At 36.5% G+C, this 18,690-nt stretch overlaps 2 protein-coding genes and 1 pseudogene across 2 annotated transcripts in view; all 3 read right to left on the minus strand.

The window, feature by feature from the left end:
- LOC142341600 (uncharacterized) overlaps window positions 1-5,898 on the minus strand; it is a 35,397-nt gene extending 29,499 nt beyond the window's left edge. The window contains exons 1-2 of the mRNA XM_075392682.1: window positions 5,318-5,898; window positions 1,554-1,732 (exon numbers count right to left, since the gene is read on the minus strand). Coding sequence (XP_075248797.1) covers window positions 1,554-1,732; window positions 5,318-5,479 — 341 coding nt within the window. The 5' untranslated portion in view covers window positions 5,480-5,898. The remainder of the gene's footprint in view (window positions 1-1,553; window positions 1,733-5,317) is intronic.
- LOC142340905 (mitochondrial dimethyladenosine transferase 1-like) overlaps window positions 1-18,690 on the minus strand; it is a 498,997-nt gene that overhangs the window by 79,407 nt on the left and 400,900 nt on the right. The window lies entirely within an intron of this gene.
- The window catches only part of LOC142340904 (guanine nucleotide-binding protein G(I)/G(S)/G(O) subunit gamma-12 pseudogene), a 407,251-nt pseudogene that overhangs the window by 47,387 nt on the left and 341,174 nt on the right, over window positions 1-18,690 (minus strand).

Below are 18,690 nucleotides of genomic sequence, written 5' to 3' on the forward strand. Positions count from 1 at the left end.
TCAGGCTCCGGACTTTGAATTTGAACATCGCTAGTGGGCTACAGTCCCACCTCTCTGGGTCAGCGTCCTATCATCAAGAGACTCACTGTTCTCAGAACTAAACTTTATTTTTATTCCTTCTCAAACTCATCTATTTTATTTTCCTTAACGTTCTTTCTTCTCTATACTAGTCCTTCCCTCAAGTGAAGAACTAGGGACAAATTTCTTTTCACTTTTTCTTTGGTGGGAACTTACTCATAAAGATTTATACTTGTAAATAAAGTTTAAAGGATCAAGTAACTCACAGTAGCTAAAGTTGGATACTAACCATACGGTAAGGTGGTAAATCCGATCAAATAAAACAGTACTGAGGAAGAGATGAATTGAAAACTTTGTACCACCGACAGAGACTACAACTCTCCACCCAGCGGGGAATAAACCCTTACTGCAAGGTCAGTGAGAGACAGCTGGAAACTAAAAACAGGAGTGACGTCACTGGCCAGAATACCCTGTAACTGGTACCCATATTGGCTCTGCAACCGCCAGGATGTGGAACAGTCAGTGACAACTCTAATCACCCACTTAATTTGACACAGACCATCGATGAAAACTCGTCACCCTCTTCACCACTCGACAGGGATCAACACATACAACAAATATTCAGCTGAATTCTATTAATTCGGACGAAAACTCTCAACCCCCGGATAGATGCAGCACACGAATACACGGAATGTGTACTCTCCAGCAATCAGAGACTGAGAAGACTCCATTCTCTTTTATATAGCTTTGGTGCCCCTGACTCTAGTCAGTCTAATAGATAGTTGCACTATGTGTATACTATTGACTCCGGTGTTGTATATTATTACCACCGTTATAAATGAAGTCGGTTGCAGAGTCGGTTAGTCAAAGGTAACTAGGTAAGCCTACTCGTGCGCAGAAATAAGTAGCCCTAACTCTTTATACTCAAAGGCTATAAAAGGAGCCCACTTTAGGTCTGCCTTAATTTATCGTCAATAAAAATGCGCAATTTAATTAATTTGATTCATATTTGCAAATAATAATTAAGATCGCGTAAAAAACGCCTAAAAATTTCATGAAATTACAATAATCGATTATCTCATCTGTTCATATTCAGCAAACTGAAGCATGTCAGCTCTGCACTCTTCGTTTAACATTTTCGAGATTGGTTTCTCACCACCAAACATATACATACTTAAGAACGATAGACATACTATAAAAGTTTACTATAGAAGAAGTTTAGAAAAAGAAGTAAACGGCAACTAATAATACAGCAGGCAAACACAGCTTCTCACTATAGCACACAAATTGAGTCCTGCAGCGGAATAAAAAGGACAAAGTTATCCCAATTACTAAGAGGGCGCCAAAACTCCTGCTGCTTCCAGATTACAACCGCAAAAGTACAATAGAAATAGCGAAAAACAGTAGCAACTACCACCTCGCGCTATGAGGTTAGACTAAGTACACAAATATCTTCAAATGATTGGCTAAATTTCTCATTTGGATTATTCTGCTCGAACCCATTTCGGCTAAATAGTCACTGCATTTGAACTGACCCTGCTAAGCAACTCCCACAAGTGTTGTCACGAACTGAATTGCCAGCTGCATGTAGTGTGCGGTGTCTGTCGGAACAGAGCGTCTGTCGTCTGCAAGACACCCACGAGTTCTCACGGTCGGAGTAAGTTCCCACAGGACACACTTCACATTCGGTGCTCGTATCGTCCAGACTGCAAGGCTGAGAAAAACATTGAATATTTCAGCATTGAACAAAGATTTAACTTTCATATTTGCTGAGAATATGCTCTAAAGGAGTAGGGCAAGGGCCTGACAGCAAAAAATTCAACATAATTCAAAATTTCCCCGGCATAAGGTAAAACCAAAGCAGGTAAAACATAGCTTCCAATTATAGAAATTCAATTTTAGTTTATTGATAGATTGACTACAGATTATTCAAATAATAATATTTATTGTATAAAAAAGAGGGATCCCCAGTAAGTTATGCACCCTCCACTACAGCACACGTGTCATTACACAGTAAATCATTGTGTAAAAATATGGCACGTGGGTCTTGGGGGTGCAAATAATATGCACCCACTAACCTGGGGGCACAAACGGAAAAGATCCAAAAAGAGACCGAATGATAAAAACAAAACCAACTAACGTCGGTCGAATTCTCTCAAACGCCTGGCGAGAGGCTAATTTAGCTTAATTGAGGGGGGCGTGAGCGCAGGTTGGGGGCAAGTTTTTGCAATTATAGTTGGAATGAGATGGAGTGTGGGATGGGTGAGGGCTGATGGAGTGGTGAGGAGTCAAACTCCAAGAACCAATCTTCATATAATACAATTATGTCTCTTAAAATAAATAATTCTGTGAATCACATACTGAGATACATAGAGACTAGTGTGCCGTAAGAAAGAGAATTTAACGCCCTCCGGGCTTTACCTATTTATCCCGTCTTTGAGGACAAAGTCAAAGCAAAAGACCAAAAATCGGTCAAGCGACAAATCGCAGAAAAAGGACCGCATGAGTAATATACTGAACGGCAAAAATAAGTTAGAATCCCCTATTTTTCCGAAGCAGATAGTCATTTTTGAGGCAGTATTACTGCAACTTAAAATCAGATTTCAAAAACAATTCATTTTTATCATTGATCTCTTACATTAGTCCTCTCAACTACCTATGAAAATTATATAAAACTCATGTTAAGTTCACTTACCAGAAATCCCAAGTTGATAACTCCATCCAACTTTCAAAGTAAAAGGAAGCTGTGACATGATCACAAATCGTTCACATTTTTTTCTCTCTAATGTTTAACACAAGTGCAAACTTAGCCATAGTTTAACAAACCTGAAAACATATCACATCGTGTGACAACTTTTTTACTTTGAAAATTGGATGCAGTTCGTTGATTTTACATCGGAATTTTTGGTTAAGCGAATGCTGCATTTCATCTTAATTTCAAAAGTAGACGAGAGAACTAGTGTAGGGGATCAGAGGTGTTGAAATAATATTTGAAATTTGACTTTAAGTTGAATTAATTTTGCCTCAAAAATTGATAACGAAATTGTTTTGAGAGCAATTAAATGAGAGCTATCCAAAACCTTATAGGAAATATTTCTACCAAAAACTTCACAATGTACTCCAAAAACCTGACAAACTGAAAACGATACTATTAAGCAGACCTGTAGATTTTCTCAAAAATGCAATTGTAATTGTCAAAAAATCGAAGTCAATAATATAAGTTTTGTAAACCATTTTTTTCATTACTTCGAGTCATAATTTGATGGTACCTGAAAAATATCAGCAGAAAAACAGATTCAACTCTTTAACCTTCATAGTTTACACTCAACCGGTTTAGCAGTATGACTTGAGACGTCTTTCATACGGGTGCAGGGATAAGAAAATGACTTCGGGTCTTCAATGTCTTTCCCCTATTAAATCTGTTCGGGGTCAAAATTTGTTCCGGGAAACGCGTGCGGGAACGAAATCGAAACATTTTTATCTCAAACTCGTCAAGAGACTAAACGTGCATAAAGGAAAGGATTCAACAGGAAAAACAAACAGAACTAAAACTGTTGAACATAGCCGCAAATTGCCGGAAAATAGCCGCGATAGAGGCATGTGGCCTTCCATGAATTGAAACATCTAAAGAAATAAGATAGACAGATCGACCACCAGTCCTTTAATAGACCACTAGACTTTTTAGGTTAGATTCGGACCGTCAATTTTATGACACATACGGTCTATAAGGAGAGCTTTTTCAAAATTGATATTCGAAATCAAAAACCCAAGACTATTATTCAACAACTAGAGCATATAAGTTTGCAACAACTTACATTCCCACTATTGATCTTTAAGAAAAATGTTCATAAAATTTAAAGTTCCATAAGTGAGTTCAGAAGTCATTTTTTGAGTGAGGTAAGTCAAGCAATTGAACTAAAAGCAGAAATGACGTCACGCACACAAATTTTAATTGCAAAGTCATTGAAGTCATTGAAGTTAATTCCAAGAAGTCAATTCCAAGAAGTCAGGTCGTAAGAATCATCGATGGAGACGACGAATTAAAAAAACATAGCCGGACAAGTCCTGACCCACAATTCAAAGAATTTTCATTGACTAAACAAAACATACCCGGCAGATTGCCGGAAAATAGCCGCCGTTGATTCCAATAAGCATGATTGGGATTGAACGAATAGAATATATTGAAAAAAAAAAGATTTTTGTACAAAAATATTTTTTAAGTCCGATTTATTTTGATGGCATTTCGTAGTTGAACATACTTCTGTTTCTTAGAGAGAGGCTACAGGGGCTACTATCAACACCAATAAGCATTAGAGGTGGTAACTAAGACTTATAGGAACGACGTTCAAATAGCGGGCATCTAAAATTGGGCTTTATGGGTTTATCCCGTTTCTATTTCTGACTTCAATTTTTTATACCGACTCTGTTCATTTTGAATTGCTTTGCTTAGCAACTGATGTTCAAATTCACTTTTAGCAGAATGAGAGAAGAGAGAAACTAGCCTAGAGAAGTCAAAAAGATTTCACGCAAAATGTCGAAAAAGCGGCAAAATGGTAAAGCGAAAAAAAGTTTGACGAAGTAAAAAAAAAAATACGAGCGCAATAATAGCCGGCTGAGAAGATGAGGGCGGCTATTAAAAACTAGACCTCGAATGATCTATGAATGGATTGGGAAAACCATTTAGAAAAAAAATCCGATCCAAAGAATCGAAAAAATAGTAAAAACCAAAGTGAAATTGCCGCATGTGAACAAAAAACCACTAGCGAGAAAGCGAATTTTTGTTCAAACACCGTTTTGGCGTGACCAAACCTGTTTCGGCGTGACCAAAATCACTACTCCAATTTGACTTCAAAAATCATGAAAATGTGTGAACAGATCAAAAAAAAAAGACAGCGCCCCAATACAATTCAAATTCTTTGAATTGTAAAAAAACCACGATGTCCCCAAAAATAGCCGCTATCGCTTCGCGGCTATTAAACAGAAAAAAATTATTCAAATTGATTCTTATTCTATTTAAGTGCGAGCCATTTTGACTGAATTTGTAGTAAGATATACTTTTGTTGCTTGATTCAGTCAAGAAGTCGAGAGTGAAAAAATCTTTCGAGAAGTGAAACTGAATGTTCTAGAACGAAAAGGTCAAGCAAAAAATTTTTTCCAATTTTTATTTCTTAATTTGAACCAAGATAAACCAACAGTATTTAAGTACGCTAATACTACTTTGCTTTATTTTACATATTTCCTCATATGAACAATTTTAATGTGCAGATTTCAGAAATTTATGAAATCGAAAACGACTGACCTGCCGGGGTTGGAAACCCTTTTCACATCTCAGACAATATTCGCATTCATTTTTCTCTTCATTGAAGTACAAACCCTCATGGCAAATGTCCGGTTCCACCACTCGTAATGACGTCACAAGAGCCAAATTTTTCAAAATAAATATGAAATGTAAGATCTTCATTTCCTTTCCAGGTTTTTTTGATGCCGAACAAAGCTTTGAAATCGGCGATTGAATGAAGAACAATCGGTTTCAAGGAATCATATCATTAGCTGATTTTGACAAACGCAGCAATTTAAATAAGTTTTCAATGGACAAAACTTTTGATAGTGTTCATACGGTGCAGTCACTAACTGAACTTGTATTTCTAGCTCAAATAGCTGTTGCTGCTCAAAAGTCATTAAAAAGTGTGCTTCTTTCCGGTGTCGATGAAACAAGATTGGAATTTCCTTTCCATAAATTCCCTTCACAGTTCCATATGCAACTGAAATTGAATTTAGGAGATAATGGCATTGGCTACCAATAACAAACAAATAGCATGTTCGAGCAAGTTCACAACGGGCAAAATCAGGCAAGACAAATCGCCAGCCAAATAAATGCAGCACACGGTAAATAGATAATTGACAAATGAAACGTTACTCTGATGGAATACAGTTCCGGCTATTTTTAGATCACACGTCAGATATCTTTAAATTCAATTATTTTACCCACCCATTTGTAAGCTTGCAAAACCCTGCAACTTATAACCCATTAAAAATGAAAACTTAATAATCTCAGCTCGTAGTAGTATTAGGTCAAGCTTCTGGCTGGATTCACCACGGGTTTTCATTGTCCTTCCAGCTCTCGAGGGGTTACTAGCCGTATCTGCAAGAACTTCTCCAAGTATAATTCTTTTACAACAGTGCAAACAAAAACTAAATTAAGAAAAACACCTCCCCAACACTGGGTGAACATTGGCTGATCTGGGGCCCCTCCGAACTACATCTTCATAAAGCATTTCGTATTGTTCAAATCTATCAATAAAATGATATCATACACAAACATCAGCTGGGGAAAATGTAAAACAAAAGAGACAGCACTAGAACAAAAACAACTAATAGCAAAAGTAGAGGAGTCAAACTAACAGCCTCTCTTCTTCAACAGCTCCCATTGAAGCATCGACAATTTCACGCCGCCTAAGTGCCCTTGAGCCTCGAATGCAGAGGACGGAACTCCTTAGGAGAGCGAAGCTGATTAGCTATAATGTCAGCGTAGCTGTCCTCTTCGCAGAGAGCTTCGATGCCAGTTGTTTCAGTGCTTTTGAAGCTGATGGGCTAGCGCCTGCAATGCATGCGAAGCAAAATGTTGGTTCGTCAACATCCATTACTCTTTATTCATATTTGTTCCTTTCAATAGATTCATGACACTTGTAGGCTTCACTACTGCTTTAAGGGCAACTTTTTTGCTAGCGGGTTGAAAATTTTTACATCAAAGTATGTTTTGTTGATCCTGGATTCCAAAAGTCCGTTGACCTTGATATCTCATCTTGTATCATCCTCATGCTTTCGTTTATAATAGTTCTTTTCTCGCCAGTTTTCTAAATAGTTAATTTTTAGCGGGTATATACTATTAGCAACCCTCGATCACAGACGTCAGATTCTTTTACCTGCAATTATTTTTTCTAATTTTCTTTGAACAGTTTAATTGTTTTAGGTTTGTAATTATGGGATGTTTTCCGTTTGAAACGGAAAAGATCCTAATTAAGTTTTGCTTTTCATTTTATCACATTAGCATAAAAGCTCCTGACAATTAACTTGAAAATCTTAAACTTTATTGCTAATTATTCCATCTATCATTTGAACGCGGGCCTTTCCAATTAAAGAGGCCATGCCCATTTCCAATTAATGGTACATATTAGACAAAAAAGTAGGGTACATTTTTAAAAAAAAAATTGAGATCTTTTCCGTTTGACCCCCCCCCCCCCAAGTACGTTATGCGCCCTCCAGTTACAGAGCAGGTGCCTTTACATAGTAAATCATTATGTAAAAATATGGCACGTGGGTCTGGGGGTGCAAATAATATGCACCCACCAACCTGGGGGCACAAACGGAAAAGGTCCAAAAATAGTTAAAGGGTGCAAAATTGATTAGATTTTTCCATTCACAATGATGAACTTCTTCTTCAAGTTTAAAAAGGTCTTGTTTGCTTCCTGCCGTAATTTTTTAAGAAACTCTTTCGAGACTATTTCAGAGATTTTACTGACTCCAGTGCCTGATTCGGATTTCATTTTTTTTTGTCTGATATCCCAAAAATTCGATGGTTATCAGAAAGTCATATGTACTTGCATTATTGCATGATCCACCATAATTTTGCCTAACACGATAATTTTTCCTCGTCTTATATTGTCATCAAACCACACTTGAGTATTGGTCTGAAATCTCTTCCGTTTTCGAGAACTTGGTTGCCCGCATCAACACGCATAGCCTTTTTAGTAATCTGCAGAAAAAATCAGGGTGAATTTTAAAAAAGTTCAAGAGTGCAAGATTGATAAGGTCACTAGCTGCAATTACCGAATTGTGTTTTTAAAACAATGCATAAACAAAATAATTCCGAATTTTTGAGGTTTTGCGCTCCTAAAAATGAAGTTTTATCTGAACAAGCGGTGCACAGTTTTCAACTAAAACTCCTGAAACAAGAAATGAACCGTGCAGAAAAAGGACAAACTTGAAACAGATTTGGGGACGTGAGACTAGAACTGATGCCATCCCTTGTTAGCAGCATTAGGCATGAAATGAGGAAGCACTCCGCAACTGTTCAAAATAGACTTAATGGAAAACTTGATAAACTGTCAGAGAGACAGGAGATACCACTGCGGAGTGGCTCCCATAGTAATGTTGTGATAATGGATGGCGGTGAAATTCCAAAGTTTGTACTTGACATCCTATAGTTGGGACCTAAACACCCTGTGAGAGACAAGTTTAATGAGGTGCACTTCCTCGCAGGCGTGGGCCAACTTGTACGTGAGTTACGCGAGACTAAATCTGAGGGTGAGAAGCATTGTGAAAGTGAGGCTTGCGCAAAATGGTATGCAAAAAGTGTACGCAAAACCCCAATGGATAGAGGGCTCAAAAAAGTGCATGATAACCTAAAAGCCAAGGATTTGATGACGATACCATTTGCCCAAGGCTACGGCTTCTGTGTGTTGAAGAAGTTAACGTGCAGGGAAAAACTCGATGATGTTCTGATTTTGGATCAGTTTCAAAAAATCAATTAAGCAAAAGATGAAATTGTGATCGAAATTGAAAAACAGATAAAAAACAGCCTGCAACAATTAATGAAGCAAGGGAAAATTAGTGCCAAAACTTAACGAAGACTCAGGTCAACAGGTTCACAACCAGCAAGGCTTTATGGCCTTGCAAAGGTACATAGAAAAGATACTCCACTCCGAACTGTTCTTTCGATACCTGGTAGCAGTTACCACCACTTTTCCAGAAAATACCGGGCGCAAACATTGAAACCAAAACGCAAGATGCTAGAAAAGCCTCATGGTCTCTCACTCCCTTGAAGAACATAACGAACAGATAGTATATTTTGACTTAAAAACTTCGACCACCAATGTGCTGGTCGGAGAGGTTATAGAAAATGCTCTAAGAGATCCCAATTCAAGCAACTTAGCTCCAGAGATCTAAAGGTCCGCAATGAAAAACTTGTTAAAGATTGCGTTGACAATGTTCATTTTGAATATAACGGGATCTGGCAAGTACAATCCGATAGTCTGGCTATGGGCGCTTCAATGGCTGTACTATTAGCAAACGTGTGGCTGGAATCGTTTGAAGCAGCACTCTAAAAACAAAACTTATTGAAAATTTATATAGATTTGATCAAAATGGAAAGTACAAAGACTGCAACCGGAGAGTGACTTGCCGAAGAAGAGGAGTAGAATGTGAGCCATGCAAAAACTGGTTTCTTGCAAAATGGCAAAAGATAACAAATGGGGAGTAAGCCAACAAGCAGGATGTTGTTTTGATTTGTACGTATTGCAGCAATCAACAGACAGAGCGGCGGTTTTGAGGATTCGAAATTTTTCAAAATGTATGTGGATCATATCTGCACGGATCGTGGAGACACGGACGAGAACTTAAAATTTGCCAATTCAATACAGAACAACCTGCAATTTACTTTAAAAAATTTTACATGGAATGGGATTTGGCTTTTCTTGATATTAACGTAATTGTGAGCAACAAAAGTAATATCACCTGTCATTGGTATCAAAAACCAACTGACACTGGAATAATACTGATTTTTTGCAGCTGTATGCCACTTCAACATTAAAAAATGTAATTAAAAGGACGATTCACAGGATTCTTAATGCAACATCTAATTGGTTGGCCTTCGATCAGTCTCTTGCAAAGAACAAAATGGCTGGACCAAAATCAGTATCCAGAAGTATGGTGCTCAAAAATAGTGAGTCATACTTCAGGAAAGATAATAAGTGGCGGTAAAAATCAATTGACGACAACATCGAAAGAGCATCACAACAGCAAAAAAAATCTCATGATGAACCAACTATTTTTCTAAAATACAGAAGCAACCTTACTCAAAACTTTGCAAGCAAATTGAAGAAACTATGCAACTTGCAAGTGGTTTTTCTAACACGAAAATTAAGATCATTTCTTCCCACCCAGAACTCATTTTTCGATAGAGACCTGAAATCTCCCGTGGTATATGAGATAAAATATAATTGATGCGGATCCGTATATGTTGAGCAAACAAGCCGGTATGTTAGCACAAGAATATCAGAACATTAAAAGAAGGATTCACAGGTGGGTCAACATCTCGTTGAATGTTGTGGTGGCACGAATAACATTGAATGGAAAATTTTAGATGCCTGTCGGACAGTAGAGAACCTAATGACTATCGAAGCTATATACATCAGCAAGCTGAAGCCAGCACTAAATACACGCGATGAATATAAAGGCTGGGAACTCACGCTAAAATATTAGTTCAAATCATAATTTTGACTTGAGAAAGATACATAGGGTAAAATAAATTTTAGGCATGACAGAACAATATTTGCAAATACTCCACAAGAGGGATTCTTAGGGTTAGGGCAAATTCGGAATTACCCTAGAAATACACAAATTGCCCAAAGAAACTGATCTTGTTTTTAAAGAAACTGATGACAGATGTAAAAACAATTGTCATCTGATGACAGATGACAATTGTTTTTAAAGAAACTGATGACAGATCTAAATATTAGGCTAAATATTGTACGAAAGATAAATTTTTGATTGAATGTTTTAAAATTGTTAATAGAATTGTTTTCATTGTGGTCTCAGACAAATGTAAATACATATTCATTTATTTTTTAACATTTTGTGAAACAGTTTCAACCTGTCGTTGAACGTAAAATTCGAAAACGTTTGTTTTAAACAACGGAAGTAAACTTAATTTGAAAAATTGGTTTCTTTTACAAGATTGATTAGTTCTTCAATTCACAATGATCTTTTCGTTCAAGTTGAAAAAGGTCTTGTTTTTGTTTTGAATTTGAATTTTGAGTTAAAAAACATAACAGACGAAATAAGGGTAGGAAAAATTCAACCGACTAATGTCTAAAGAATGCTGTTGTCTGAAGAACTGTATTTGACATGTCAATTAACGTACAACTGAAGGGTACAATTTTTAGCACAGGGTATCAAAAACCATCAGATACTGGAACAATTCTGAACTATCGTAGCTGTGCACCCCTTCAACAAAAGAAAAGTTTTATTTAGGGAACAACACTCCACCTGTTCCAAGGCACTAGCAATTGGGAAGCGTTCAATGAGTCATTGACAAAAAATGAAAAAAATGGGAACGTCATCAATATTCTAGGCATTGCGTTGGGAAAATTGTCAAGGATACATTTAACCAGCTGCCAATGAAAGAACAAAGAAAAGGATATAACGCTGGCGTATCCGTAAAACAACAGAAAAATACTGAGAAACAACAATTTGTATTACAGTACAGAGGCAATATTTTTAATGAATTTGTCAAGAACCTGAACAAAATTCATCTTGTACAGACAATTTTTAACACTCGGAAACTTAAGATCTGTTTACTTAGCCTTAAGTCTCGCTTTGATGAAGACCTCAAATCCCACGTGGTTTATGAGCTCCCTTGTAATGGAGCTAATCCATCTATGTAAGGCAGGCATGCCGACATATTCCCACAAGAGTTGCAGAGCATGTCAAGGCGGACTCACCGTTGGGAACACATTCAATTGAGTGCAACAGGGATAAAACAGCTTTCCAGTGGAAGATATTGGACCAGTGCGGCAACCAATCCATGTCAAAGACACTAGAAGCGTTTTATATCAGAACACTGAAACCGGCCATCAAACACACGACTAATTCCGAACACGAGAATTGACACTGAAGGCTGAGTTTGGAGGTGAAATTCCAACTTGAAAGAAAGACACAATACAAAACGAAAATTTCAACTTGGCAATTGAACAAAACGAAGGAAGTTTAAGGTAATTTATGTATGGTTTTTTAATAAAAACTTGTCGACATGCATCTGCTACATCAAATCAAATATATATATATATATATATATATATATATATACTCAAAAGTAATATTTTATAGATACGACTGTAAATACGTGAAAATTTGTTTGTAATATCTTTGAATCAGTGGGTTTTAGCGATTTGAATTTCATTTTCTGGCTTTCATTTTAACATTCTGTATTCTTTATAACCTGACGATGAACTCAGAGTTCGAAAACGTTCGTATGAAAGTTTATTTGACGATAATTTTTTTTAAAATTTTGTTCGATAGACTAGTCAGAACTCAAAACTATTGCATCTTGGCACAATCGGGGAGCCGTGTCAACTAATGTTGGCATCAAATGAATTGTGAATCCCAGGGCTACTGCAGATAATGTCGTACTAAATTTCTTGAGAGGTCCAGATTAGTTTCTTTTTCAATTGCGCATTGCATCTCCTTGTGACTGCCACCACTCAATTTATTTTTTGTTCAACTATGTAATGTAAATTTTGTCTGCAACCCCTGAAGTACTACTACCTCTTTAATCGAAGTTTTACTAAAAATTTGTAATAGCAGTGTGATAACCCAGCTTGTGGTATATCAAGCTACGAAAATTGGTACTTTGGGAAAACTTTGGTGGAGCGGTAGCTTTTCTGGCCGCGGTTCCGGAGATAGTAGGTTCGAGTCCTCTAAAATTTAATTTTTAGTAGTATTTTGTGTTAGCTAAAACCACAGTTGGTTTGTTACAATTGTTAGAGCTTAGATAAGTGGCTCTGACCCTGTGTTGTGTGTACCTTAGTTGAGTTGGCGTTTGAAAAGCGAGTAGTGGAATAACCCAGCATGTGGTATATCAAATTAACAAATTTGCTACTTCAGCAGAGCTTTGGTACAACGGTAGTATTCATGGTCGCGGTTCCGTAGATAGTAGGTCCGAGTCCTCTAAGATCTAAATCTTCAGCTGTAGCCGGAGTTTCCTAGTACCACAGTTGGGTTGTTACAATTGCTTTACTTCCCGGGTGTAAGTTGAAGAGAAAGTTTAAAGTCAAAAACTTTTTTTTTAATTGCGCACTAGGAACATTCAGCAGAAGTAACAGAGTTAAACGAAATTAAGTTTGAGGATTCGTAAGAAGAGTTGTCACAAAGTTGAAAATGAAGAGGTTTTATTGCTAAGGAAAAAGCAATGAATTTATGAATTGAGGTTTTAACTATGATCGTTGGTTGTGGTCCTATCAATGGTTATATTTGCTTGGTTTATTTTTACCATTTTCTCTAATTGGTTTGGGGATTTTCTCATGGTTATTCTTACCCGCATGGGTTCCTGTTAGTTAAAAATCAGATAACATGTTTACTTGCTGGACGAATCCCGTCAAGAACAAATATTCTGTGGCGTATCCCGTCAAGGTCAAAATCCGTGATGGTTCCCATCATAATTCATGTTGCTTTGAATTTTGTTTGTTAAAATGCGGTTTACTCTTGACCACAATCTGCTTCTGTTGCTATTATTTATTGTCAAATTTTTGAATGGTGTCTGTATTTTATAAATTACAAGCATTTCATACGTTCTGTTCTTAGGAGTTACTAAAATGTTGCCAGCAAAAAAAAATTGTCAGAAACCAAAGAGACACGTTTCGAAAATCATAGAGCTTATAATATCCTGTTTTAGCTATAAAAGTTCTGTTATATGGAAAATAATAATCAACATTGTGCTGCCAGGAACTCTTGAATCTAATATTCCGAATCATTATAAAATAGGGGCAATTCACAACAGGCTGGAAGTTGAGCGAGGACTTTGAAAAGGAAGACAGATTAAACTTCAGTTGTTATCGCCCGAAAAGAGGGCTGTGCAACTCTTCAAAATTTAAATGTTCCTTCAAACTAAAATTGTCGATTTTCAGTATGGATTGCGGAAAAGGTGGTCTGCAGTATTAAAACTTTACCTTGCCAAAATTTTTACATCGACGAACCTATTACAAAGGAACTAGCCGCGATCCACTTTAGCTTCAAGAAAACTTTTGATTTAGTGGGGAAAACCTAATGGTCAATATCCCAAACTTTGAGTTTGGATTGAAACTGCTTGTTCTCCTACGATTTCATGTAACTGGCAGGAAGCAAAACATCAGGATTTAAGGGCCTCTCCTCTCCATTCTCTTCGTTACGATCTGCCTGAGATCATTTCTTTTGACAAATGCCGATGGTTTAAAAATTTTATCATTAGTAAATCTGATGCTGAAGATATTCTATCTAATATCAAAAACTGGTGTCAAGAAAACGAGATGCACATAAATGTCAAAGAGTGCAGAAAACTAATTTTCAAAGCGAATATTGAATCAGATTGTTTAAATAAGCAGCACCTGTCAATTGAATATGAACAGAACATTTGATTAGTTGTATATGCATCTCCGTCATGTTATGAAGACATAAATAGACGTAGCAAAAAATTTCTATTTCAGCTCTCTCCCAGTTGAATCGTAATCTGTCAAAAAAAATGCAATTTAGAGAACAAATTCAAGGCATTCGAAAATACGTTATCTCCATCCTTACATATGCCTCTCCGATACTTTGTCCTTTGAAAACTGATTGAACATCAATAGAAAGAGTACCAGATTGGCTTCAATGTGGATTGTGGTGGCAAAATTCAAATACAAAGGTCAGCTATAGAAACTCGAAATATTACCTCTTCCTCTTTACACTGAATTGCATGATTTACTTCTCCTGGAAGTGCTGGTCAGCAGCAAATACCGAGCTAAAACATCGAACTTTTTTTGATGGAGTATAACTACGACACTCTATAATAATTTGTTGCAATTTTCGGATGGGCTAAAGCAACCGCCCACAAAATTTTGGCGCAACTTTAAAAAGTGGACATTGAGGGGGAGGTGGTACTTGGAGAACCTTGTGTCTATGTGGAGGCTGCAATTTAATGGGAAAACTCATAGATGTTATTCATAATCTACAACAAAAACCAAAAGAACTAACAACCCGATAACCCGGCTCCTAAATCCTTTACTACTACTAACAGGGTATTTGGCAGTAAGTGGAATTATAAATACGAACAATTTCTCCAAGTAGTCAGATATCAATGAAACCAAATTCCGTAGTATAAAATTAATAGTAGTATTAGTAAAAGTTTTTAATGCTCACTTTGGCACTAACAAAACATCCAAACATACAAATAAATGTTGGCCGTAAACACACAAGTTTTAACAATGTCTTGAGATCTCTCCGAAAGAGCAGAGGTTCTTCGATGACGATCAATATTATGTCAGAAATAAGTTTTTATCCAGTTTGATTACATGAAACAAAAAATTTTGACTTACTGCCAAAAATTTTTTGAAATTTTTAACTTAAATAGAAGAGGCTTAAGAGAATCTCTAATGGAAGGGTTGTATTGGATATGCACGCAGAATTCTAAAAACGATACTGTCTGCTCATAAGTCGACTGAGCCACAATAAAACATTCAGCTAAAACAACATTAAGATGGTCAGCAAGTTATATATGAACAGTCTTTACGATATATCTAGGTCCAAAAGCTATCCACTAAGGTTGGTGGGATATCAGAGGAGAACTGCTTAGGTCAAGATCACTGCAGATTTTTTTTTTGAAAACTTAAATTCATTTGTAATCAAGATTGAGGTCCTTGACATGCGTTGATGCACCAAATCTCGTAGATTGACCGCTGAGCTCTGGACTTTCTTCTGCTTTATTGCGAAGCCCTAGGAATTGAGCTTTAGAAACATTGAAGTCCTTGTAATTTTTTCATCACCAAGTGAAACCTTCGTTAATGTTCACTTGCTTCCACTCTTTTTATTATTAAATATATATATATATATATATATATATATATATATAATATATATATATATATATATATATATATATATATATATATATAAAGGACCGTGTACACCATCCGGACCGTGTAAAGACGGCCCAGTCACAAATATAACTAACAAGTGGAGAGGAAAGCACCAATATATATAAATAGCACACATAAGAAACTGGTAAGGAAGGATTAAAATAAAAATAGGATATCAAGGAATGAGCAAAGGAATAAAGTTAAGCAGCCATACACTCAGTGCAGCCTTCCCTTCTCCACGACCGCGCTAATCGAAGTCTCACTGAGAATACGAGGCTTGAGGGCGCGACATCCCCTCAAGCAGAGAACACAGCTCCTCAGAAGTGCGAAGCTGATTTTCGTTCGGATGTAGCTTATAGTGTCGGCGTATATTCACTTGTAGGTAAGTTATGTTCATTTTCAGGTAAGTTTGATTAGTTTTGATAATTTCCTTATCATCACCGGAAAGAAAAATTTTGATGTACTGACAGAAGTTAGAAGATTGTCAATTAAGGCCATAACTCCAAAGACCAGAGAAAAGACCCTTGTGGCACTCCATTAGGCATAGATTGCCAAACAGACATGGGTTGCTTAATTTTTACACCTTGGAAAGATAGGTAGAAGAGTTTCGAAAGAGCGCCTCCTATACTGAAATCTGATTTTTCAGTAAGATGGAGATCTGCACGAAATTAATGGCTTTACTTAGATCCTAATAGCAAGAATAAGTTGTCAAATTTGCAGGTGCTGAAAATTTTATCGAGATATATTATAATCTGTGTGGTCCTTGACCAGGCTCTCATGAAGCCAACCTGATAATTTGACCTTTTCTCTTTCATATTTTGTCTATAAAAAGCAGGCCGGAAGACACTGATAGCAAAAAACAACAAATTGAATCATTGTTGTACACCAAGTCACGCAGAATTGAATTTCTCGAAAACTTTTGTAATAGTGCAAAACAAAATTAGCTTCCAGAATAAAAGGCGACAAGTTTTTGATAAAAGAGATTAAAACAAATTCCACAGTCAGTGCTGAAACTAAACGTGATGTGGAGAACAAGAATTGAAATTCCAATATACAAAATGTTAAATTGATGCGTGGTGTAAGAAATAGAGTACTATGGTACGTTTTAGCTTTTATATCCAATTTTTGAAAAAAATGGCAATTGTTTTGAAATTTATCCGGAACGAACAAAAATTTTGGATACTTTTTTTCAAACCCAAATAAAATAAACTGCAAGATAGAACCCGCATGATATTTTTATATAGAGCTCCGGGAACCATAAAGACCGATTCCACTGAAAACTCAACAGCAGTTTTACCGGGCAGAGCTAATGAGTTCACGACAGCATAAAGGTCATATGAGTTCAAATTTAACTTTGATCAACATTAGAGAAAGTGGGGTCAAGTTTTTTTCCAGAAGATTGAATTGGTGTTGTAGCCAACTGTTTCACAAAAAAATGTCAATAGGGGAATTAGTGAAAATGTCCATCTATTTGAATTGTGAAGTAAATGATTGCCAGTTGATATCAGAGTCATTGAAGTCGCCTGTAATTAAAAATTTATCGTATTTAGAAACCAATGGCACAATGAAGGATGTTACTCTAATCGATAATTGCGAAACGCTTCAGTAGTCTCAATTGAAGACTTGCGTTCAACCGAGATCGATCGGAACTGCCTTTGATCAGTTTTTATTTCTGCTTGAGCAGATTCCTTACGGAAATTTTGTCTGTGGTTGAAAACTCAGGCACCACCACTGCAAGTTTTTTTTTAAAGATTGATCACAAGGGTTTTACATCGAAGGAGAGGAGATTGGCACCTGTTGGCAAAAGAGAAAAGATTTGGTCTGTTTTTTCGAACCTGTGACGTACTTTCCGAGCCAATGACATTCCTCGCCATATAAGTAAACTCCAAGACACTCTGATATATCGGCAACAGTGGCTTTATCCTGTGGAGGATTTTCAGAGAAAGATTGCTTCTGACTTTCAGATAATCCAATGATTTTAGTTGCTTCAAACTTTAATCCGTCTGTTGATCATTATAATGGGATTCAGAGGAGAGAATAGTAAAAAATAGTTGACTGTTGTTCAAAGAATCAATCAGATTTTACATGCATTTTGTTGATGCACTTTTGTTTTTTCTTAGCACTCCACAAATATCAAGCTAAGTTATTCATGAGAATTCACAATTTTTTTTTCAATTTCGCATTGCATGTCCTTGCAATCGCCACCAGTGAGTTTGTTTTTTCTGTTCAACGATCTAGAATAATTTTTGTGGTAAATCCAACAGCATAACAACCTCCACACTCAAAGTTTTACCAAATTATGATGCAAAAAAATTTATTGTCAGACACCAAATAGTCACATGGCGACTATCGCAGAGAATATAGCATTCTTTTTCAGCTGTAAAAGGTCTCGGTTAATTGCGTAAACTTCTCTTAATAGGGTATACGGCAGCAAAGGCAATTATAAACACAAACAAATTGTCAAAACATCAGATATCATTAGGAACAAAATTTTTATAAAATTAGACGTTTTTGTAAAGTGAAATTAGTAAAATTAGTTTTGCCAAAACAAAAACCAGAAGATTGTCTTGAGATCTTTCCAAAAGAACAAAGTTTCATCGAAGACAATCAATTTTGTGTCGTAGTCCAAGAGACCATTGGAGATAAAATCAGAAAACCTAATTTCATTTGATGTCAGAATGAGCTTCCTGACATTAGTTGACGCACAATTTGATGAAGATTTAACTCTGAGCTCTGGAAATCTTTCTGATTTGTTGCCAATCATTATAAATTGAGTTTAAAATATTACCTCACCTATAATTCGTTCCTCCCCAGGATTAACAATAGTCAAGAACCGAAGGGAAAAGAAATAAAATTATTTAATATTCTGGTGGAAGTTGGAATACCGTTGATAGAGGCCAAAACCAACAAAAACGTTAGAAAGGACACTTGGCGCACTCCTCTAGACAATTGTCAATCAAACTTGGGATATTCACTACTTACACATTGGAAAGATAGTTGAGTTGAAAAATGTCAACAAAACTCCTCC

This window comes from Convolutriloba macropyga, chromosome 6, assembly GCF_964194025.1.
Source record: "Convolutriloba macropyga chromosome 6, txConMacr16.3, whole genome shotgun sequence".
Taxonomy (NCBI): domain Eukaryota; kingdom Metazoa; phylum Xenacoelomorpha; order Acoela; family Convolutidae; genus Convolutriloba; species Convolutriloba macropyga.